The sequence below is a fragment of the Diachasmimorpha longicaudata genome, chromosome 8 (assembly GCF_034640455.1).
Source record: "Diachasmimorpha longicaudata isolate KC_UGA_2023 chromosome 8, iyDiaLong2, whole genome shotgun sequence".
NCBI lineage: Eukaryota > Metazoa > Arthropoda > Insecta > Hymenoptera > Braconidae > Diachasmimorpha > Diachasmimorpha longicaudata.
Window position 1 is genome coordinate 5,018,452 of NC_087232.1, and position 24,307 is coordinate 5,042,758.

A 24,307-nucleotide genomic window follows, 5' to 3' on the forward strand; every position below is an offset into this window, starting at 1 on the left:
GAGGGAAAAATGTGGGCGTTGGAGTGTGTGGGACGCAGACAGGCCCTCCGATGATACTCGGTAAATACCTTTTTACCTTGTGTTCCTGTTTCACATCCACGACTAATGGATTCAGGAGCAGGCACACAGCTGAGCCGCACAAAGGCCCGTTTCACTGTGGGTGCATTGTCCTGAGGGGGAAAAAAAGTCCCTTAGTTTTTGTTTTTTTTTTACCACCCCACCCCTCTTCGCCCCCCCCCCCCCACCTATTGAGTCGTGGTTCCCTCATCTTCAGGTCGAATCTTTGGGAATTTAACTATCCGAGGTTGTCGGATGCATCTGAAATTCAATTTTCATTCTTCCAAAAATTCTATTCGTGGTAGAATCCTCCGACACACTGATAAAAAATAATGTTATTGAGATGTTAACAAGTATTGCAGAGTTAAACCAAATTGAATTGGATAAAACTTTAAACTGATTATAACAACTTTTTTTTCATTTTTGGAGAGAATAAAAAAATTCCTGAATTTCCACGGATTTATCATGAGAATTACAAAATTACTTTTTTGGAATCTAGTGTAGTGCCTTGTTGGTTGTGGGACGATGTTCATCCGGATTTGACAGCCAAATTGCGTAGTTCAGTAGATGGGATTGTGTTAAGTGATATAACCATATGTTTAGTCCTGACAACAACTTTGCCCTTTGGTTTCGGTGCTTCGCTTGCAAGATGATTAAGTTAGAATTTGATAATGATCAATCGGTTGAGCAAAAAATCACGTTTAAATGGCATTGCACCTATCGAAGCCCAAATATTGAACATGAAGAATAAATGTCCACTTCAAATATTGACTGATAAAGCTGTTCTGATGTTTCCGGCTCAGTCTTTAACCCACAATATAATGATCAATCGACAAGTTTGTCAGGAGTGAATATGCCTTGTTCGTGTTATTTCTCGTCTCCTTGTTGGCTGTCTCGACGTCCTTGACTTCCAGATTAGGTCAGGCCACCTTGATGCGCTTCCAAGAAACACCCGAGTCACAAGAACTGTTTTCTCTCACAGTCAGTGAGTGTAGCGACCCCAAAGATAGTCCATTGGTCTAACTGATGGATGATCATTCCGTATCGCAAATTATCACCATGTCCATGTTGATGAAAAGGTTTCAATATCATCACGACATTTTTTAACCCTCTTTTTAATGGCCCGTCCCGACATATCATCATTTCCTTTTTCTGGTTCAGCACAAAGAGAGTTCTGAGAAGGATTGGGTTTATAAGATTGGAATCTGCATGAAGGAATGCAAATTGCCGTGACCTTTTCCGTTCGTCTCATCCAGGAAATACATTTTTTTCATTTGTCTCCTGGACACAATGGTAATTTGTTATTGACTATTGGTCATTAGTGTTGGCTATTAAACCCAGAGCAATAACAATTTTCAATTAGAGGAAACGGCGTATTTGAAGTTTTTTTTTACCACCAATAAATATTTTTCAATCTATTGATTGAATTCACTTCAAATGATTTATTGATTTGTAATTTATGGGGAGACCATTGATCCAGTCATTACCCAATTGACGTCTCATTATCTCCAGTCACTCGACAATCCACTAATCCGAAAACTCCTAAAACCATTGAAACAATGATTCTAAATCAAATGCAATTGTCAACGTAAGTTGTCACGCGATTCCCAAGTTGACTAGTCGCGTGTATGACGAGTTCTAGAGAAAAAAATAAGAGACAAAGGGATACGATAGCTTTGACGTAATCAGAGATGAAAGTCCTTGAATATTCAATGGAATAAAAGAAGAGAAAGGAGCTTGAAAAAGATAAATAAAAAACAGCTAAACGAAGTCCTGTTGATAGTCAACAGGAAAGGTTGCATTGCCCTCGTATCTTCCTTCATTATTCACAATCCATATTATTTAAATAACTTTTAGATATCAGGAAATGATAATCAAACAAGAAAACCGTGTCGTAGATTGGAGTTACAACTACTGCTTGTATTTCATTTCCGAGCAAATTGAAACTTCGTGCAGAGTGTTTATGCTGGTATGATCCTCATGAAAATTTCAAGAGTAGATAGGGAATTAAATCAAGTGATAAAACGAGAAGATAGTGGCCATTATTTTGTTATCTAAATAGGAGAATTTTTTTTCAGCCTTTGACTTCATGAAGTCTTCACGATTCGACCTTTAATATTTATTTATAGAAGATTCTAATGGTTCATTTATCAAATTGGCACCACAGCATACGTTTTAACTCCTTTTTACACATAAAATATTGCCTGATCTATGCAATTTAGGTCAATTGTAATTTGACCCTCACAATTTGTGTCTCATATTGTTGGAGCGATGCACAATGTTAGTCGAATATCATTTGACCTACACGATGAGCATCAAACATTGTTTGACGTTCACCATGTGATCCAACCATTGGTTAATCCTCAATCTGGTTAACATACAAGAAAATCCAGACAATATGAGTCAAAGGCACAGAAATTTGACAGTTAACGGACAACGTCTCCTTCTCTAACCGGATTTTCCTCATCGAAATTTCAATAGAACCCTTGAAACCTGAAAAAAAAGTCGCAGCAAACTCCTCGAAAGCATCAACCATGCCATCACCATCAGTGCAAACGTCCAGCTGGCACTGGACCAGGTCTTAAGCGAATCATCTCCAGATTCAACCACATTGATCCAACTAAATAACATAAACCCCAAAGTGCTATCACCAAAGAAATCAAGATGGATACACTGGGTCTGCAGGCAGCCCTTGTCAAATTGGATCCAGCAACAACTGTAACACCAATCGGCACAAGTGTTAAAATTCTCTCTCGTCATCATCGTCCAACCTACGTTGATGTCGATGAAAATGATGTGACATTGAAGAATAAATCACCATCGGCAAAACAACCGGAAACCCAATCACGTAAAGTACAGACTGATCCATCCAACACTGGTATTATTATATCTGGCTGTCAGAGTCAGCAAACGAGTCAACAGCAAATCAGTGGTGCCAAGAGTACCATTGCTGAGGTGAGGTGACGCCAGCCCTGTTTTGGGGTTAATATGATATATCACACTTATCCACCACACAGAGGTGGTAAATCACATGGTAAACATCATCATTCCAAGGAAAAGAGACATCATCTTCATCATCTCACTATACATCATCAGCATCACCGGGCACACGTGGTAAGTCACTGTTTAATTTGCTAGTGTGATGGTGAGGGGGAGGGGGTAAGGGTTTGTGGTGTTGACTCAGTTAGGAATTAGTGTTCTGGACATGGCATACCACCTATGTATCACAATTATGATTGCTGAGACTGAGAAAGAGGGAAAAAATTGTTGTAAATTGCTCGGATGCTATTGGATTCACTGAGCAGTCAGGTATGTGATGTGCGTTGGAGGATACAATGTAGTCTACATACCGAGTGGTACAGTAACTAGATCGATATAGCGTTGGCGTGTCTCCCTCTACTCTTCCATGTATACATGCTCGGGGAAGTGTACATGGATCATCTCTGTGGTATTTTTTTTTTTTCGTGTCTTTCTAGCCTGTAGACCTGGATGTTTCATTCCCCCGTGGGACTTGACCCGGGTCAGCGATGCATACATTTAGCGAGGCCATTGGGAATTAGGAATGACCTTGGGGCACTCGACCTTTATCAGGTTTCATATTGAAATGGAAAAAATTGGAGTTGAGAATATTGATGGGGAGGTTTTTTGATTGAATTATTTATTGTGAATTCAATTGTCGGGTTATTCCGGGTGAATTTCGACGGATTTTGACATTTTAAGAGTCAGAATATGCAACATTACGTCTTATTAATTTGGAAATTAGTCCACGGTCATTAGACTTGCGTAAAGTGAAGGGCATGTCAATGGAATTTTTAAAAAATATTTTTTAATAGCTCTCCGGAACATTTTCGTGATTCATTTGCGGGATTAATTTATAAAGTTTGTCGAGAGTCAGGAAATGAAGGAAATAATTATGTCAAATATTCCGTCATAACCATTGCAAGAAAATTCCATCTAAACAACCGGACAAATACCGCAATGTTGACACGAGTGATTGTCAAACTGAAAACCCCCAGAGAAATCAGTTCTACACATGACCCAGTGGAGCTGAGAATTCCTAACAAGTTTTATCAGGTGATACAGATTTCCTGTTACCGTATCTCTCAGAAAGCTCATCCCACTTTTTTTATCATTCATTTCCCCTGATTTTATTGTCGGTATTTCAAGAGGGAAAGTGCAGTCTCGTGACCCTCTTACGTACAATTGACATTTTCCAACTTCCAGAAATATTTTTCACGTTTCATTTGCGTGTTTCAGTATTGAGAAATGAGAAAATTTCGTCTGTAGAATGATTTTTCTCAGAGCTCCCGGTATTTTTTTTTTTCATCAACTCAATATGGAATTTTTTTTTTTGCATTGTAACGTGCGTAAAGTACCTTGAAGTACTCACGCGCACTGCAGGATGTGCGTGACTCTCCCGAGTAACACGCGTTTCTCTCTGTTACCGATTTCAATTTCTGGGCCCCAATGACAAAAAAGAAATGAAATTAAATGTAAAAAAAAATATGGGATAAAATTCAGAGAAACATCGTAATTTCGTTAAATATGGAGGACTTTGAGGAGACGTGAGGACGCCCTGTCGCGCCGGAAATGCGAATTATTATAATCTTGGGTCCTCGATGCTTCGGCGCATAAAACCGGTGCCGATCGTCGGCTACAGTTTACCAACGCATTCTTTCCAAATGAATGAAAACAAAATTATGGGAATATCGAGACATTTAATATCACTGATACAGATATTCATGGTACACAAAAAAACATTTTTTATAAATTTTTCCGCGAATTAGTTCGATTTCTTTTTACTCAAAACGAAAATTTGGAAAGAGAATCTGGACACGTGTTTAAACCCTAGAAAAATCAGTTTCGATCGCTACCAGCGATGCAAAAGAACTGAAATAAACGTATACCAGATTAAGTAAACAAGATTCTTGAAGCCCCATTTAGAATTCTCACGTGCACTGTCACTCAAACGAATGTCGAAGAAGAAATAAACATTTTCCCATCGGAAAAACATATTGCGTCGCACTTCAAGAAGATCTTGACTCTTGAATTTTCAGGACAAAGATGACATGAAGAAAATCCAGAAGAAAAATGGGCCAGGAAAAGCCAAAAAAAATTCAAATCCAACTTCAAATTTGTTGAAGTGCCTTGAAATTTCCTTTTCCATTAGTGTTGTTCCATTAATTGTAGTAAAATACACTTTTCTCTCATTTTACTACAATTAATTGGTCAATGTACACCAGCACCATTCCCTGAAATCTCAGAGAAATCAAAGAAATAATGAATTTGGAATGAAAAAATTAAACGTGACTGATGATTTATCATACCATTCAGTTCTTCAACTTTGAATTGTCACGAGAAAATCCAAAGTCCGTGATTCTAATACCCAACAAGATTATCTACTCAAGTACAACTCAGACCTGTATCTGTTAATACGCACGATGATTCCAGTCACGTTTGTGGGGATAATCTGGGCAACAGGCGTGCAATAAGAAATGATTAACTGCATCCCCCTGAAATAGATGGAAACCCTTCTACTCGTTTATTTTTAGTGGCCTTTCCTTCGTCACATGCACCTCACACGCACACACCCTCGTATTGCATCCAGATAAATTAGTCATTTGACTGCGTGATCGTTGTCACTGATCTAGAAGAATGTGGAATCATACGAGCGAAGTTTATTTTCGAGTAGATCCACTAATTACTGAAGGCAAATAACTTGTACCAAGAAACAAATCAATTATTCTCATTATTGGGGTTGATAAAAGGGCCTGGAACTCTATGTAAAATTATATTTTCCCTAATTGTAATGTACCTCATGAAGATATCACCATCTGCGACAGTAGACGGAAATCAAAATTTATTTCGCATCAGATGTTCTTTGCGAAGCAATTTTTTCTATCAGCGGACGCATCAGATGCAGTGGAATCTGTGCAGCCGAAGATCACTGGAATTTTCAATTACAAATTAACATAATATTGTAGTTGACATCCATTGGCTGTCAGAAGGTGAGAATACTTTCGCACTTTGTTCGATTCACATGCACGTAGGGACAAATATTAATACGAAACGCCGAACCGTATGATCAGTGATGATCTGTCGTCATTCGTCGTACGCCATCTGATATTTGATTATTCATTATCGATTTTTCGTTCACGTCTGATCGAAAATAATCTCATTCCCAGTCATATTTGATGTGACTAAAATTGTCGATCAGAGATGAGGACACCGAGGTGTTCATCAATAAGATTTTCTATTGATTCTATTGATTTTTGTCCTCGAGGCGAATCGACGGCAAATATTTTCCTCTCGGTTTTCCGTATTGATGCACTTCCGGGTTTTTTTCTCTTCCTCAAGGAAATTATTTAGACAGTTCTTATTAATCAGCGGGAGAGCACTAGTTTCCACGAAAAAGACAAGATTCTCCGGTTTTCCGTATCGATTCATTTTCCGGTTGATGTCTGGCCTCGAGCCAGTATCGAATTACCAGGGAAATGAGAGGGGTTTGACCTCCTCCAGGGCCTTTACCGGTTTTTTCGTCGTTTTTTTGGTGCCTCTGTAGTTCGGATGATGACGTGAAATATCAGTAATTGTTCCGTTGATTTTTTTTTCCAGTGCAAAAGCGGATAATGTGGGATTTAATCATAGTTGGACTTTATTTTCTTTTAGTCTGTAAAAAAGTTCATATACCAAATGGTTTTTAAGTGAATTGAACATTTTTAGAACCGAACAATAGGGACTTGATTGTAAATTTCTTTTGTAGGAAATAGCTTCACCTTTACGGTAAATTGAACGACCATTTGAAAGTGGGATAAAGTTCCGGAAAACTCAATTTATTTATCGCTCGGGTTTTTCAAACAAAAAATAGTTTAATATCACTATTTAATGTAAACACCAGTGAGTGCGGACGGTTTTTATGGCAATATTTTCTGAGGCAATTTGATTATACCATAAAATAATTCAAAGGCAGTTCAGTCCCGCCGGAGGAGGGAATTGCTTTTTAAATATTGACAATCGCGCCACAGGACAGACAAAAAATAGGAAGTCTGAAAATGTGGCAAAATTAAATCAACAACAAGTGATATTTTTCGTTAATTCTGTGAATACGCATCGAATGTCTAATGAAAGCGTAAGTCAAGTAATTCCTTTTTTCTCCATTTCGAGTGACATTGAAATATTTTCTAGACAAGGCCGAGGCATTAGAATTTGATTTTATAAAGTGAAAAATGTTGTATCGATTTTTCAAATAGAAATATACCCCGCGGGCATTTCCATTGTCGTCAATTTTATTCCCTGAATATTCATCGACTTATTATTGAATTTACAACTCCTCGGGCCCTCACGAGATCAACTTCACATTGAATTTCACGTTCTAGCGGTTTTATATCGAGTCAAAGATGATGAAATCTTGACTGGTTTTTTTTTTATTATTATTATTCAACCCTAGGCTGTCATTGAGAGATGGAATAAATCTCGGTGAATGAAAATGCGGAGATTTTTCTCATTTTTCCCGACGATTTAATGGAAAAATACAGTATCCTGGTGAATGTTTAGACTGTAGTTTTTTATTCATCAAAAACACTGAGTTTATCGGTTTGAAATGTGAAACGTTGAACCGGCTTATTATTTGCGCAGAACTGGTTCGTTCGAATACCAATGTTTCTTTGAAAAATATAATTTAAAAAAAAAAGAGCAGTGAACAGAAAAAAGAGAAAATTTAGTTGTGTATTAAGCGAGACAGAATAGATGATATGATGATAAAACATCGTTAACATTCCGTTTTCATAATCATTGAAATAAAAATCGGGGGATAAAAATTACTGAGATTATACATTCACCTTATCTCGAACTCGTTCTACAAAATCCTTCGAGTCTGTCATTTTTAACGTCAATGCCATTAACCAGCACACGACAGATAGTTTGAGTAAAACGCCATTTAACGAGCTATTTAAAACATTAAATTAAGAACTTCTCCTTTCTAAATATGAGTGAAGAAATTGGCGAGTTTGTGATTTATTCTTACTGAATGTCACACTCAAACTTTCACACGTGGCACTGATGGGACGGAATGACTATTCACTGAATGGCCAACACTAAAATTTAATTACTTGCCATTATTTTTTTAATTTCCCTGAAATTTCAGGAAATTTTGTCATCGCGAATTCAAGATTTTATTGACAAATTAAAAATTTTCTGTGAACTCCGGACAAACTATTTTTATGGCCAAAACATTTTCTAAAGATTCAAAAATAGGATTCAATTTTTGAGGTACAGAATTTTGATATTAAAATTCTGATCTCCGTCTAATTGAAAATGAAAATTTAAAATGACGCCGGGAAGTCGCGTGATGAGTTCTTTCATCAACTGATGAATTTTGTTTTATCGTCATCTGGTTTTTAATTGCCTTCGGTAAAGGAGTTGAAGTGCATGAATCCGCTTATTGCTCATTAATTATCAACGTCGGATGATCGTCGTTTATCAACTGAATTAATTCCCTGAAAAGAATTCCAAAATTCCCACTCTACCGCCTTCAAAGCGGAAAAGCCGACGGCCCCACTCAACCGTCATACAGCGCTTTTCACCTCAGAGTCTATAAATTTAATGTTCTTTCATAAAAAAAGTATTCAGTGGTTGGGGAATTTCATAAATTTCACCGGGAAAAGTGAGGAAATTTTATTAAAATCCATACGATGTGGACGCTCTCTCAATTTTTTTACTATGAATAATTCTACGACGAATAAACAAGTGGAATATTGTTTATGGTTTCATATGATATGCACATTTTTGATAATAAATTAGCAATATGCTTCCAAATGACTACGAATTTCAAATGATATTCAAAAATTAAGCTTGAAATTACGAAAGACAACTCCATTAGGAATAAACAGGTTATGCAAGTTATTTTTCTATCTAAAATCTATCTCAATCCCACAATCCTCAGATTCTAAGAGAAAATATTTTTTTGATTTACCCTAATTCTTTATTTTTTGGCGTATCCCAATGAATTTGCGAATGAACTTCATTCTCATGAATTAATATCAATGGAATTGATAATTCTCCAGCTGATTTGTACGAATTGAAGATTCATACGAAGACTTTCAAGTCCAGACTTGGTGACTCAAACATTGAACATAAAAAATAAAATTATGACAATATTTCCATCCGAAAGTAAAAAATTATGAAAGAAATTCGCCGATCGCCGGAGGGTGCAGCGACCCCTGAAAAAATGCAGACAGTTTGACAAAAAATATCGCGAAAGGCTCACATCGTGAACTTTACCCCACCCCACATTGCACGCTACATCGGGGAACATGTCCACCACCCACTCGCGTATGAAAATTGGTGGTAAGTCAGTGGTAGACGCTCGAGGACATCGACCACGCGACCAAGCGAAGCCCGATATTGGATTATACTCTTGCCTTATTCAAAGAGGGAAAAAGTGACTCTTGGGGGGAAAAAATAAAAAGGTAGTCCCTCCCAACACTGACTGTACTTTAATTTAATATAGGCATGAGGAGGCGCACGAGTGCCACTCGACGACTAACCCAGGGACTGTGGAATCGAGACGGGACAGTGTCCGACCGTCTGGCCGGATGCTAACAGTTGGAACAACACTCTTTACTCGTGTTAATCAATCAAAACCCGGAAGTACGATTTAAAGATCATTCCAGTGATTTTTCCAAACGTTTAGTACAATTTTTAGTTTACCAGTTAATGTGCATCGATCGCGAGACGGTTTGATCCAATCATTGAACGTGAAAGTGATTTTGAAAGCGTGAAACTCAGTTAAAGGGGAAATTCTGTGGTTTTGGAGGTTGTTTGCATACCTGAGGAGATGTCAACGTGCTCACTGATGCCGGTATCACTGCAGGATATTTTGGTAAATAGTATTCAGGGATTTAATTAAAAAAAAACAGTTTTGGATTCTGCAACTTGAAGACCGTCAAGTCCACCACTGACTATAATTTCGTGAATTAATTTTCCAAAATGATAATTTTTTGGTCCCTTCCAAATGATGTGCTTGCAACGTCCCCTGACATAACAAAACAATTGATTTGACTCTCTTTAACATACCAATACTCGCGAACAAATTTTCATCCCATAAAATACACTTTTGGAACACTTATGTTATAAACGAACCAGATGGAATTACTTTTACATATTTAATACGATATTTTTAGTCTTCGGAGAAGCACTTGTCCTATTGATTCCCTCACGTTCTCCAAGAAATTGAATTAATTTAATTACTGCCATAATAAAACCCCCAATCTACCTTCCAATTTTTCAAATAACTCGTAAGAGTCATTCGAAAAGACGATAGCCTCAGTAATAAAGCCCCTGAGAATGTGCAAGTCCGTGTTTCAAGTACTCCTGAGGTATCGAATGCGAACCAAAAACCGGTTTATCCAGCCCAAAAGAAACTGAGAAAGCAAAAAAGGAAAAAAAAAATATGGGAAAAATGATGAAAAACAACTTAAAATACATACAAGGGACGTTGAGTGCGTCTCTGTACCCTCATCCGAGGCGAAACAAAGTGCATAAAATGGGAGAAAACACGCACTTGAACCACCTGCCCCCCCTCCAACCCCCTTCTCCTCATCCTCACCCCCTTTCGAGCATCACAAAGAGCATTCTTCAGCAACATTTTTAACCCTGTGGCAATTTTAATGGCATAGGACGAGGAAAATTTTTGTATTCCACCAGTTTCTCGAGCATCTCCTGGGCGTCTCAGACCACACGTGAAACGGTATTTAACCCCCACGTGTTTTCGCATTTTCGTGGGGCTTCACAGTTCGATGGTATTGGATTGAGACCACAGGAGTATCGAGACATAGTAACCCTTTCCTGTTGTCATGTCTCACTGGTATTCACGTGCATAGGACAGGCGATTTGAGACGTTATTCTAAGTCCATTAGTGCTCGTTTTATATGTTTTCGGAGTCTCTTATAATTAAAAAAACAATTGTTTTTTTTTCGTGGCAAAAAAAAAAGTAATTGCTTGGAATTGAGATTGTGATTAATAATTTCCGAAAAACACAATCGTTTGTAGGCTGTCTCATTAATTTGCGATTTTTTAATCCGTTAATTGTCTGTTTTTATCGGAATGAAGCTGAAGGCAAAATTTAAAAAATTTAATGTTTAATATAATTCACTCGGAAAAATGTGTTTTATTCATTTTTGCAATAAAATATTCGTTCAGTAGCTTCATGGAAAAATTATTAATCAACTTTTATTTCGTTAGAATAGAGAGAAATTAATTTTAATGGTTAAATTCTTCGTCAGAATCGTTTTTAACATTTTTATTCAGACTTTGAGGAAATGTAAATGAGCAAAAAAAATTTTTTGACACTTGATGATGGGGAAATGCAATTCAATAATTAATACAAATAGCTGCCTCCAGGGTTACTTAACACTTGGCTACAGTTCAATGAACAAAATACGAACACAAGTATAGAAGCAACAGGGTAATACACTGACCGATAGAACTATATCTCCCTCTTCCTCTTTATATTTTCGTTTCTGGCACAGGCCTGAGACCTATATTATTCACCTACCGTCTGCATTTCCCTTACCCTCATATGGATGACCGAATTATGCAATCACTGAAAAATTCCCACCTCCGTATTTTCATATTGTGCATTGATTTCATAGCGCTGATTATCGATTCACCAATATGAAAAATTATCAACAGCTGAAAACATGTTATCATGCAGCGCATATCACTTGAGAGCTGACAGAATTGCATGAATATTACTTCATTTGAATTCATGCATTCTTATTCTTTCCCTATTTACTACTCACTATTAGGTAATTATTTGATTTATAAACGGAAATTTGAATTTTTTAAATACCAAAATATCACTAATCTATTGCAAGGAATGAATTTATGTTTTACTATTTTTCATGTATTTAATTCTCAACATGTATAGTGGACAATACATGTACATAACAGTTATAATTATTCTAATTATAAGCAATAATAATAATTATATTACTATAATTAATTATAATTATTGGTAATGCTTTTCCAATATATTAAACTCACCCTAAAAATATCATTTATAATTTAAATAAAAATCGTTATTTGCAAGCTGTTACTTATTCTTAAGATTTCGTTCATCAATAAACCCCTGTGTATTTGTTGACAAATGACATCATTATATTCAGTAGCCAATTCATTTATTTCAAATGAATCTTTTTTTTATTGAACAATCAGTCATTGAATTCATTCATTTCAAGTGACATTTTGCATTTAATTAAATTCAAATAAATCATTTTTGTTTGCGCATCTTTCAAGTTGATTCTGTAATAAGTGGTCTGAGGCGGAAGGTGCTCACAACTTGAAACCCCCTCAAACAACAAAATCCGCAAATAAACACGACGACGCAGCAATTACATAACATTGGTATGTGGCACGCACGAAAATGCGTGCACATCGGTTTTTCCTATCTCTCTCTCTCAATTCGCGTTCACTTCTCACTACTTCCACGTTACTGAGCGTTGATCCTAACTACTGCGTTAGTCACGGAACAAAGCCGACGCTGACAACTTTTGCGCAATGAAAAATACAATAAAACAAACGTGGGGGGAAAAAAATAAAGTGAAGTAAATCCCCATGAATAGAGAATAATGTTCAGTTAACATCGAAATATCGTGCGACTGATTTAAGTGGTTGAAATTCCCCCGGTTTTGTGGAGTGCACAGCTTTGTTATTGTGAAAATGCCGGATGGGGGGAGCAATATTTATGTGATAAATGCAGTGAGGATTTTGGTTTATTTGCGACTAGCTTTTTCTCGAGTTGAAACACAATTTTTTCCTCGCTCTTTTCTTTAAATGTTTATTAATGACAGAGTGATATTTAACCTCTTATCGCTTCTCAATAGGAAAAAAAACATAAACAATGAGGGAGGAAATTATTTGGCTCTTTGAGTAACAAATTTACCGATAAAAATCGTGAATTTAGACCGAAGAGGGAAAAGATTATTATTCTGTCATTAATTTACTGTCATGTGTCGATTCATTTGAATGACCTTGCAACAGAGATTATTTGTTAATTATTCGACCTTGTCCGAAGTGTCCCACATTCTTATTTTATTTGGGGGATAGTTAAAGAGGTCAGTCTCAACGATTTAGAATTTTAAAAATAGATATTGAAATTGCACGGTCAACTAGAATAAATAATCACTTGATCTCTGATCCAAATTTCATTCGCTGAGTGAATATTCAATTCAGAATTTTATCGTATTTGGAGGTTTGCAACGGATAAATGAAGCAAATTTATACAGCAGAAATCATTGATCGTCGAATCAACGAGTGTTCCATCGAAATTTCATCCAGCGAGTACTATGAAATTTTTGGTCAAATACTTCGAGTCAATCAGCATCAAGTTTACACCGGTGAGACACGTTTTAATCTCGATAATGATTATTTAAACATTTAAACTGCGTATTACATCTAGTGACGTACGAATGGAATTGATGATAATGCATTAACGCCGGATAGCGAGAACAAAGAATCCACTAGACTGCGCATGAATGATCGTCACTGTTGGAACAATCTTTAAAAAATTGCTATCATATTTCATTTATTTTTTAAATATCGGAGAAAAAGATTATTCTTCTTGGAATGCAGGATATACCTGAGTGTAACAGAGAATATCATCATGCATGAGATCAGAGGAATATTTTTTTTAATCAAAGAAAATTCTTTATTCGCAATTTTTTACTCAATTCCAAGCGTTTTTTTACGATAAAAATGGGGACAAATCCGGTAAATGATTTAAAAAAATTTTGATTCATTTAGACTCAATGTGGTGTGAGACGGAATATTTATGACGTGATTCGTTCAAAATTTCATAAATATTAGAACCCATTATTTTTCAATAAAAACTGCAAATTTATTCATACTCACTTAAGATTTTCTTTATGAAATTTGGTATGAAAAACTGTCGGGCGCTGGTATATTTTTCTTCCGAATGGCGCCGTATTCCCAGGTTCATTAAATGCATGGAGGCGCCTCTATGGATGATACATTAACATATTTCCAGGGTGACAAGGCGAGTAATACCAAGATTGGATCTCGCGGGCGCGTCAGCGCTCTGCATCGGTGCAAAACGGGTTAAACCAGTGGCTTGTTGAGTGGTCCTGGTCTTGCTTGGAGATCCAATAGGGATAGCAGTTATTTTAAAATGCCCTCACGTAATTTTTCCATTCAATAATGGAATCTTTCGGGATGTTGGGTAATTTTTACTGAATATTTCTCCCCGTGTGTTTGTCACTTCTAAATTTTCTGGGACAAATGGGAGAATTTCCTTTATAATTCACACAATAATTAGGTCCTCGTACAATTACTTATTCTTAGAAATGATAGATGTCAACTTTTGACGCATCGCAAAATTGCTGAATCCAATGCTAGTTGAAAAATAAAAAAGGAGAAAAAATGGTTTTGCAGAGAACTGTAGAAACAATTTGAAGAAATTGATAATTTATTTAGCCCTCCAGACGTAAGAAAATCGATTTCAAAGGGTATGACGGTCAGTCGTTGACTCATTTCGCATGAAACACCTCACATTGAACTAAATTTCCCCACTCATTTGGATTGAATAAGAACCTTGGCTATTCATTTCTCTAGTCACAAAGAACTAAAATCAATAGAAACCTTTCTCCCTCCATGAATATCCGATCAGTTCAATTACAACTGCTTAGTACCTCTAAAAAAGTACCATTATGAGTAATCAAGTGATTCTATTCAGTCATTTAAAATTATTCCGTCGGCCATTCAAAAACATTTTCAGCGAATATAATTGCATCGATACAATGAAACGAATCATAACCATTCCGATTCTGCAATTGAATGCTTTTCAGTGGTAACACGTGGCCGGATATTGGCTCTCACACGGCCAATGTTTTGAATAGATGGAAACTTTGTTATGGGATCAAAGTGTGGTGAGCTGAATGGGCCACGAATACGTTAAATTGAGAAATGCCTCCAACACATAAATTAAATTTACAACAATCAGTGGAACGATACGGACACAGAGTACTTAGTTCTAATTGGAGACACTAACAACTACTTGATTCAGGGATAATTGAAGTGGAGATAATTCATGTCATTTGGGGGTTGTTAATCGTAATTATTGCATTGTATTTTCGGATATGAGGTAATTGGCCCTCATTAGGGTTCCTTAATCGAAAAAAATTTGGTTTTTCATCATTTCGTGACCTCATTGCACCTCATTGTACATCAGGAGTCGATTGATACCGACATTCATCAATCGAAAATCTTCAAAATTTATCAAAGTGCGCCTTCATAACTAGACATTCACCGAGTAAATTTCTCCGGTTTTCTTTTTCATCTTCAAGGCCGATTACCATCTCAAAATGAAACCTGACTCGCCCAACCTGACTCATACCCCTAGTTCAGGCGATACTGAAGATGGAATGAGATTCACTTTCAAAATCAATCTGTCCTAAATTAAAATTCCCTCATCCTGTTGCCTCCAACTTCTGGGGTAAAACAGGTGTGTTTACGTATGTTTTCTATTGGAAAATGTCTGATCAACTTTCCGCAAGAACGGGTTTTAGTCAACCCATCGTCGTCAACTCCTCAGAAGAATTCGTTTCTCTAATGGACAACCTCATTTTTTTTTTCAACATTTTTGTTTATCTCCTCCGTAAATGTCACTTTTATTGTTCTTTGTATTATCTGACAAGTGCAAGCAAATGACGATAAACCATTCCCCTCATTTCCGTAAACCGTCGATGCGCTTGTTATCACTTATCAGGGTCATGCGAGATAAACCCGACAAAATTTCTACCCTCCCTGGCCCTGGTGATGTGAGAAATTTTACATTCTTTCTTGTGCACCCGACAATGACGTCGGAGGCGTTTCAGGGAATCGTCTTTTGTCTGGAGTGAGATGAATGAGAGAAAGAAAAAAACCATTTGGTTTCCAACGAATGGGCAATTATCGAATGTGTTAATTGCCCTCCGCTATCGAGTAATTAACGTGCAGCTCGGAAAATAGTGAATGCACTTTAATTCCTTTATTCACTATTTCATTGTATTTTTCATCATAATCACTTCAGTGACATCTGGAGTAATTAAATGCAGACGGTGTGGGTGGAGGGACGGATAGAGATGAAGATTCGCTCATTTAATTAATTACATTTTTAATTATTTCATTTCTTTCAATTTCGGGACTGACGAGAACGAATGAATTTGCAAATACACTTAATATCTTCCGCCCAAACGGTGTGATTTTCTTTATGAAAATTTATTTTGAAAATTCCAGGTATTACTTTTGGGTTCGCTATACATCTTAATAGGAAATCAAGTATTTCCAATCATCAACGTCATCGATGCACTTGAGTCTGATTTTTTTTATGACCAAAAAAAGAATAAATAAATTGAAATCATTCAAATTTTTGTGAAGATGTTCTCAAATAATTTCTTAATTTTTAAAAATTGGTTGATAATATAATTCATTGTATTAATTTTCCTCACTGCTGATGATCTCGCCTACAATTTTCCGTCACATTTATCTCCCCCGAGACGACGAATCGTCACAATAAACGGCCGTCTATCTAATAATAAAAACGGTCCATTAAAATTTTATGACTGGCCGCAGTTGGTGTTTAGTGACATAAGTAATCACAGGAGTTATCAAGGGGTTGATGACCTCCTTTCATCAACCATGTTGTCAATGTAAAGAGCCACACAAAATCCAACTTTATGAGCCAGCATGACGCTCGTCTTGTACATCAACCTGTTCCTTTGTGTGTCGCGAGACAATCTTAATCAATTTCGCTCATTTTCGGGAAATTGCGTTTGACGTTTTTGTCGGAGGCGTTAAGGGCTCAAAATTAATCTGTTCAGAATATCCTGTCAGCATTGACAACAATAATTACTGGAAAGAAAATATCAATAACAATCGCATCGGCGTTACGTCAATTTCTGGAAGTTAAATACTCTCCTCATCAGGGCAATGTTCTATATTCTTATGTATATAATGATTCCTCATCTTCAAAAGTGCAGACAAAAAGAAATTTTTAACACCATCTAGAGTATGGAATGTTTAACCGTGAATTTTTGAAAAATTTTCCTCCGTCAATTTCTCCACTTAACATTTTTCTTTTTATTTTCTGTTTCAGGTGAGTAGGAGATCGAAAGAACGGGCGTCCATTCACCAAGATAAGGGGAGGGTGAGTCGTAAATAAAGTACGAAAGTAGTGGATGATTCGGTAATACCCTGGCATCCAAAAAATTGGAATGATTTTAAAAAATTTTAAAACCGAATGAATTTATCATCAATTTAATTTCCTCCATTCATCAACGGAATGAATAATTTACTCATGAATAGAATTCAATTTACGGCATCAAATTATTCATCTTCACTGATTGAAAAATCCCAGATTTTTCATATCGATAGAATTAAAAAAAAAAGAGAATGAACAATTGCTTTTAGTCATTCACACATTGTGCGTCACGATCAGATCACTCTGCCCTTTATTCTTGCTCGTTTCTTCGTGTTTTAATAGAAAGCTACGGTGCAACTGTGCATGGAAGCCAAGAACTAAGAACATGATGAATCATAGAGGGGATGGGGAACAATGGACCACTCTTGGTTGCGTTGTAATAGTTGTATGCACTCCAGAATGGCTTTGCATTTGCGTTCGTGCACTTGAGCGTGGGTTGAGAACGGATCTACGGATATTCCACGTCGCGTTCTACTTCGTTCATAATCGTTGTATTTTACTTTGAATATATTTTCACACCCCTTTACTCAAAAGTGAAATGCTATCGCGAATGACTTTATTTCCATTTATGCTCCAATTTTTTTTTCTATATTTTTAATGCAAAGAAGATTGTGCGGGGGAAAACATGCCATTAGTTTTATCCACAAGAGAAACAATGGTTGAGTAAAAAGAAATTTGAGAAAGAAATTTACAAGCTGAAGTGACGAATTAGGCATTATCTTTGATCAACCGAAGAATTTTGAGAGATAAAAAAGCAATTTAGAAATGAGAAATATTTAAGAGGTCATTAATTTCGTGGGATTCGATATTTTTAATGTTTACCGATAAAAATCAATTTGGAAATTGAAAACAAACTTCACCGCACTACTTTCATTCACTCTTTCGTTTTGCCCCATGTTTTTTCAAATATTGAGATAGAAATTATCTAATGACGAAGTTAACAATTTGAAATGTTGAAAAGAGATGTCAAAAAGATCTGGACAGTCATTAATGTCATAATCGTTCGATTGTTCAATGCTGACCTATAAAAAAATTATTTTGGATTGAATAATAGGCTTTACCTGCCTACGATTTTTCGCGACAATCAAAAATACAAAAAAATTAAGGGGAAGAAATGAATGAAGAAATTAGAAATAGCCAGATATTTATTAATGTCATCAGTTTATAATTTTTGAATGCTCATAAAAATTCTATTTCGAAATGAAGACGAAATTTCGTACGATCGATGATCGCGTGGGCGTTGATAAATTCCGATACATTCATCGTCGTGACGCCCAACACACGCTTTCATTCAAAAAGACGAGCGTCTCCTCACCGCGAGGATATTCCTCAACATTAGCCACCTGGTTGAGTCATGACGGGCACTCCGTGTCATGTACTTTTGCATTGCGTCATTATCGTCATTCATACTCAGCATCTCGTTGAATTACCCACACCTGAGCCATGACGCACTCTCGTTTTCGAGCCTGATCACCTCTTTGCGGATAATTCACGGGAGTAAATACTGACTTGAGTCATCTGATCATTATCTTGCTCATCGAATTTATCAGAAAATTGTGACGACTAGACGGAAGTGATCTGTCAATTTTCCGGAAGCTAAGGAAGTCATAGATATTACTGCATAAAATCGCTTTTGCATTTTTAATTCCGTATTTCTAATTATTTTCAATTTTTAATTTCATCGTCACTTAATTTTCTTTCAACTCATTAATGCAAATTCAACACTATATTTATGAGTGAAAAATAATATTCGTTTTTTTTTAACTATTGAATAGACGAAATTTAATGAAATTGTAAACGTTTGAAATTAATATTTAGACTGGTCATGCAAAGTCTTCTGCGATGAAGTAAAAATAATGATTATCTAATACGATCAACGACGAATTATCTTTGGTCAAAGTGTAGAGCATAGAAAATGTCAAAGTCCCAATTTCCTCTAATGAATTTCATTGGTATTACGAAAGAACCTAGTAGTTATCTACTTCCTAAACAGTCGTAAAAACAATTTTCATATTCATCACATTCATCACGATGTGGTACCGATACATTGACAGATTTCAAACTAGATCCAGTTTACATAATTGTGTTTTCATCAAATATAACCTAACGTCAAATTAATTATGACACCGTTCAATACTCAGACGTTAAAATACAATTAACTATGCAGACGTGTCGTCTCTGGTGGATGAGATACGATAAATAGGTGTGGGGTTCAACGAACCGACTTTCCTCAGTCAGAATACTAATGAACCTATTCACATTTGTTCTTTTATTCTTCAATTTTTCTGTTTCGCAGACTTCTCAGTGGTCACTTGAGGTCATAAAATGGCTATTTCATGTCTAATTATTTTATTAAATCATGAAAATTGCTATTTCCACCCTTTTTAGTTCAGGAATGCAGTGGCATTAATATTCTTAGTGATGTCTAGAGCTTCTCCATTTTAAATTGAGCCAATGGCTGGCCCTCACTCTTGTCAAATTGACCTCGATTTTGGCGACGATTGGGGGTTACAAAAATCACCACTCAATGATAATTATCATTTTGTTTGTGCTATTTTTCTAACGCCAGTATAGATTGTAACTTTTTTTAATTAAGAATTTTGGAGTAAAATGATCTTTACTCCAAATCATTCTTTACATATAATCAAATATTTTAGGATTATGAATAATATTCGATAATTGTTTCCTTTTGATGGATTATACAATGAAAATTAATGGCATAATTTATGATTGGAGTCCATCATTTATTGCTGGTGAGGCATAATGGATCGTCCTTATTCAAGGATAAGAATGTTCTTGAACTAATTTTTGTTGTAATAAAATCTGACTTGTGGATTCCGACAATAACACACAGTTTTTTTTATTAGAAAAAAAAATGAGTTCAAGGTGATTCCTAATATAAACTTACGAAATACTAAAGATATTTGAGTTCTGTTTTTAAACGATTCCGCCTTGCCCACTTTTGTTTACACCGATTGAGTGGGAAAAAAAAGAAACTGACAGTGAGAATGAAATGTGGGCCAGTAGAAAGTGATTTGAAATAATTACAGGCGTTAACGACGAGCTCTCGAGTAGTTACGATTTGGCATAAATGCGTTGAAGACACGTTGGCAAATGAAATCAACGATCGGGGGAATAAAAAATCAAGTGAAAGGCATTTTTACATTTATCCGGAGATTTTTACTTTTCATTGAAAACTTTCTTGCTGGAGGATTTTATTAAATTGATGCATCCGCGTTTTTATTGGTAATGTAATTGATGGATACAAATGAATATGGAATAGAATCGATGATTATGAGGGAATGAATACATCCGGGACAACAAAAAATTGTCATGCTGTAATCGAATATAATTATTTTTTAAGAAAAAAAATAGTGAGACAGGTGAGAGACTAATCAATTAAGATTTTAATCGTCAATAGATCGAGAAGAGCGAAGTGATATTCCCCAACTTTTGTTTTTGTACTCCACAGTATTGTCTCCAGATTTAAAGTGCCATTGATAATTTTTTTATTGATTTTGTGTCGACCAGACTGGAGATATTGAAATTTGAAAATTTCGTTTATCGAACGAGATAAAATTAGACAATCTGTAATTCCACGTGCCATTTTTTATTTACAAAAAAACAAAAATGTTGAAAGAAATTAGAATTTCATGAATCATTCCACAAGAACGAGTGAGAATAAAAAAAAAATTATTTCCCGTGAAATTAAAAAAAAAGAAAGTAAACTGATGAAGAGAAAACCGAGATCTCGAAGCGATAAACATTGCAATCATTCAGATGAACTTTGCGGTGGTTTTTCAAGTGAAATCGCCTAAAAAAGAATGTTCAATCCCGTTGAACAAAATGCGTTTCACGTCTGTGATGACCTCCAAGAGGACTCAACTCACAAAATCCTTTGGAATGTCGATAAAACTTATCCTTAAGCGAAACGGAAATGGCTAGACCATGTGTTCGAGGCCGACCGGGTTGCGTGTGAGACCGCGAAAACAAAATGTAAAGACAACAATTCGCATTATCGCACGCATGAGTCAGATGACACAGAGCAGTAATAAAATAACTATCCAGACTAAGTCATAGCCGAGTCACTGTTCTTATCCAGCAAAACGACTTCCGATAGCTATTCATTAAATTATTCATCATTTCGGTGGAAAAAAGCGCATTCAATGCATTGGAGATTTTACAGTATTTCAATTAATTTTTACTCTGCTTTAATAAAGGCTTTTTCTTCCCCCAGCACCGTCGATATTATTTTAAAAATCGGTAATCATTCCGATACTTTATTTTAGAGAAATTCCCCCCACATATTTAAATAAATCACCGAATTTATGAATTGGTTTGATAAAAAGTTGGAGTAAATATTTTCATTTGATCGGAAATACTCCAGGATTTATTTATATCTAGAAAGAACCAGTTATAAGCATCGATATAAATAATTGAACATACTCTCAAAAATGAAGATTAAACAAATCACGATCGAGGACATCCCCTGTCCCGGAAACTATGAACTCCAATAAATTGATCGCCTGATTTGTGCTGTCATCCACAAGGGTGAAGGTCGTGTTATGAAAAATTATTTTTAACCCGTCTCTTTCTCTCAATTCACGGCGTAACACGCACGTAATGATACCATTCCTAAATAGGTGCCTATCGGCATAACAAGAGGTCGTCGAGACGATGCTCCGAGACTTTGACCCCCTCATTGATGTGGGCATTAACTTATACTCTTCGGATAACAACTGGCGATGAAAAAAAAATGAATGAAAAATCGGGGATTTTTAACGGCACCGAGATAAGAATAATTAATGCTCACGTTCTCGCGAACAATTGAAACATCGACACAAATTCCGGATGATTATTATTTATTTATCTCTGGGGGAGAAACAGATGGGTCAGTCTGAAAAATGAAGATAGAAATATTTGTGTGGAGTTCACGACATAATGAATTCTATCCTTTTTTACCCCGTATTATCTACATAACGGAGGAATTTGCAGGAAAACATCGCTGAACATTTTTTGTAGGAAATTCCATTGCCAATAAATATGGTCTCAATACATTTTCCGCGAAAATCGATAGGTTTCGAGATAAATGAAAAAGTATAGAGAGAAGTAACAATCGGATTACAACGCAGTAGTGTAAAATGAATCATCTCCAACCACCCATAACTCAAAAACGGTTCAGTCACGTCCCTCATTTTTTTTTTCATTCTCAAGATATTTCTTCCAACTTGAAAATGAAAGATAACTCATCCATATGCCATCACCCGCTCCATATTTATGACTGAAAATAATTCCAGAAGCAGTGTACCTCTGCAGTCGTCATTTCCATCTCCATATTCTCCTTCAATATTTTATTAATCATTAACCCCCCCTCCCCCAACCTCTCTGGCCGCGAATATTGGACAGGTGTTATGCCTCAGCATGTAATTCAGTATCGCTGTAAAAAAAAAAACCATCCACCTCGATTCTCAGAAGAAAGAAAACTGTAACCTCAATGATGTTCGATTACCGATGAGTAGCCGCGAGAATCAATTTACCACATTTTTCTCGGGATCTTGATTCAACTTACCGAGAAGTGTCCCAAGCATCTTGATAAGCTCAATTACCAAATAATAATAATGAAAGAAATGGCATCGTTAACTCAACCGAGAGACCTACGACCTTGTCTCCCCATTTCTTTTTTTTTTTTATTCGCTCGGTCAATATTTTTTCGCCGTCGGGGGATAATAAACGTTTTAAATTGCCGGTTACTTTCGACGCGTCGGCATCCTAACGGAGACGGCTCATGTTGACATGTACATAACGGTTAACGAGAAATCAACGGGCATTTTGTTTCCACGCACAGCACTTTCATCGTTTTCGCGTGATGCGGATTTTCGATTTTATGAGTTGTGAATTTCAGGAAATTTCATATTTATGGTTAAAAACTAATGGGCTCAATCGTTTATTTTTCTCACAATTTTTTGCGATGAGTTGGAAGTGATTGGATATAAAAGTGAGAGAAGTTGGCGGGAGTGCGAAGTTAGTTGTTTTCTGAGATTCCGAGATTATTTAGAATTTCACAAACTTCCTAATACGTTAAATGTCGAAACCCACAGGTGCATGTGACGCACATTTGACCATTTCATCCGGTGGCACATGTTCCATTGAATTGATAAAATTTCGCCATTGACAATTCATTGATTTCTTCCCTGAAAATATTGTTTTATTGACATACGTGAAGATCACTCAAACATTACTTTCCACCCTTGGTACCCAATATACTCCTCTCCCGTGTATGAGGGTTGGAAAATGGGGCGCGAGGGAATGTTGAAATCACCCGCGTCAAAAAGTCAGTTCCGCATGTGTTTTACACAGAAATTCCCCTCACGACGTGCGAAATTCGTAATTTACCGCACGAAGTGGTACATAATCACTTGTCAAACGCGTCCGAATTCCCCCAAAGCCCTTCCCTCCTTACAAACCACCCTCCCCCTAAATTCTCCCCTTTCCACCCGACTGTCCGAAACCTCTCGAATCAGGTGCTCGAAAGTACCCGAAAAAATGCCTCGAGAAATTGAATTTTTTCCCCCCAGCGAGTATATCGCTCCCAAAACAAGCCCTCATCCCTCCTCCCATTAAAATAATGACAGTATACCAACCTCTCCCTCTCAACCACGTGTCCCTCTTCATCACAAAGGGGAAGCATCTGTCTCTCCCAGGGGGCGTCCAAGATGTAGACTTTGCCCTTCTCCCGTTGAAATCGGCCTCCCAGATTTCGTCTCCTCGTCTTTTCTCTGTTCTGTTCCCTGCACTGGACCCCATGGAAGGCCAGAAAGAGCTCAGCCAGGGCAAGTCCACAACAAACTAGACACAAAATCCCGTGGAAGTGAGACGACAATCCTGGGGAAGAGAGATACAATGGGGGCTTGTGATGTGGAGAGGGGAGACGTGGCTACTATTCCACTCGGTTTCAAAGTGACTGCCAGTGAAAACCAGTCAGTCAGTCAGTCA

The 24,307-nt window shown here is 36.6% G+C and overlaps 1 protein-coding gene across 2 annotated transcripts in view; it reads left to right on the forward strand.

Moving 5' to 3' along the window:
- LOC135165360 (probable serine/threonine-protein kinase dyrk2) overlaps positions 1 to 24,307 on the forward strand; it is a 113,514-nt gene that overhangs the window by 58,748 nt on the left and 30,459 nt on the right. The window contains exon 3 of one of the 2 annotated variants that reach the window (XM_064126569.1): positions 17,210 to 17,260. The exons of the other annotated variant lie outside the window; for it this stretch is intronic. Coding sequence (XP_063982639.1) covers positions 17,210 to 17,260 — 51 coding nt within the window. The remainder of the gene's footprint in view (positions 1 to 17,209; positions 17,261 to 24,307) is intronic. 2 annotated transcript variants of the gene reach the window in all.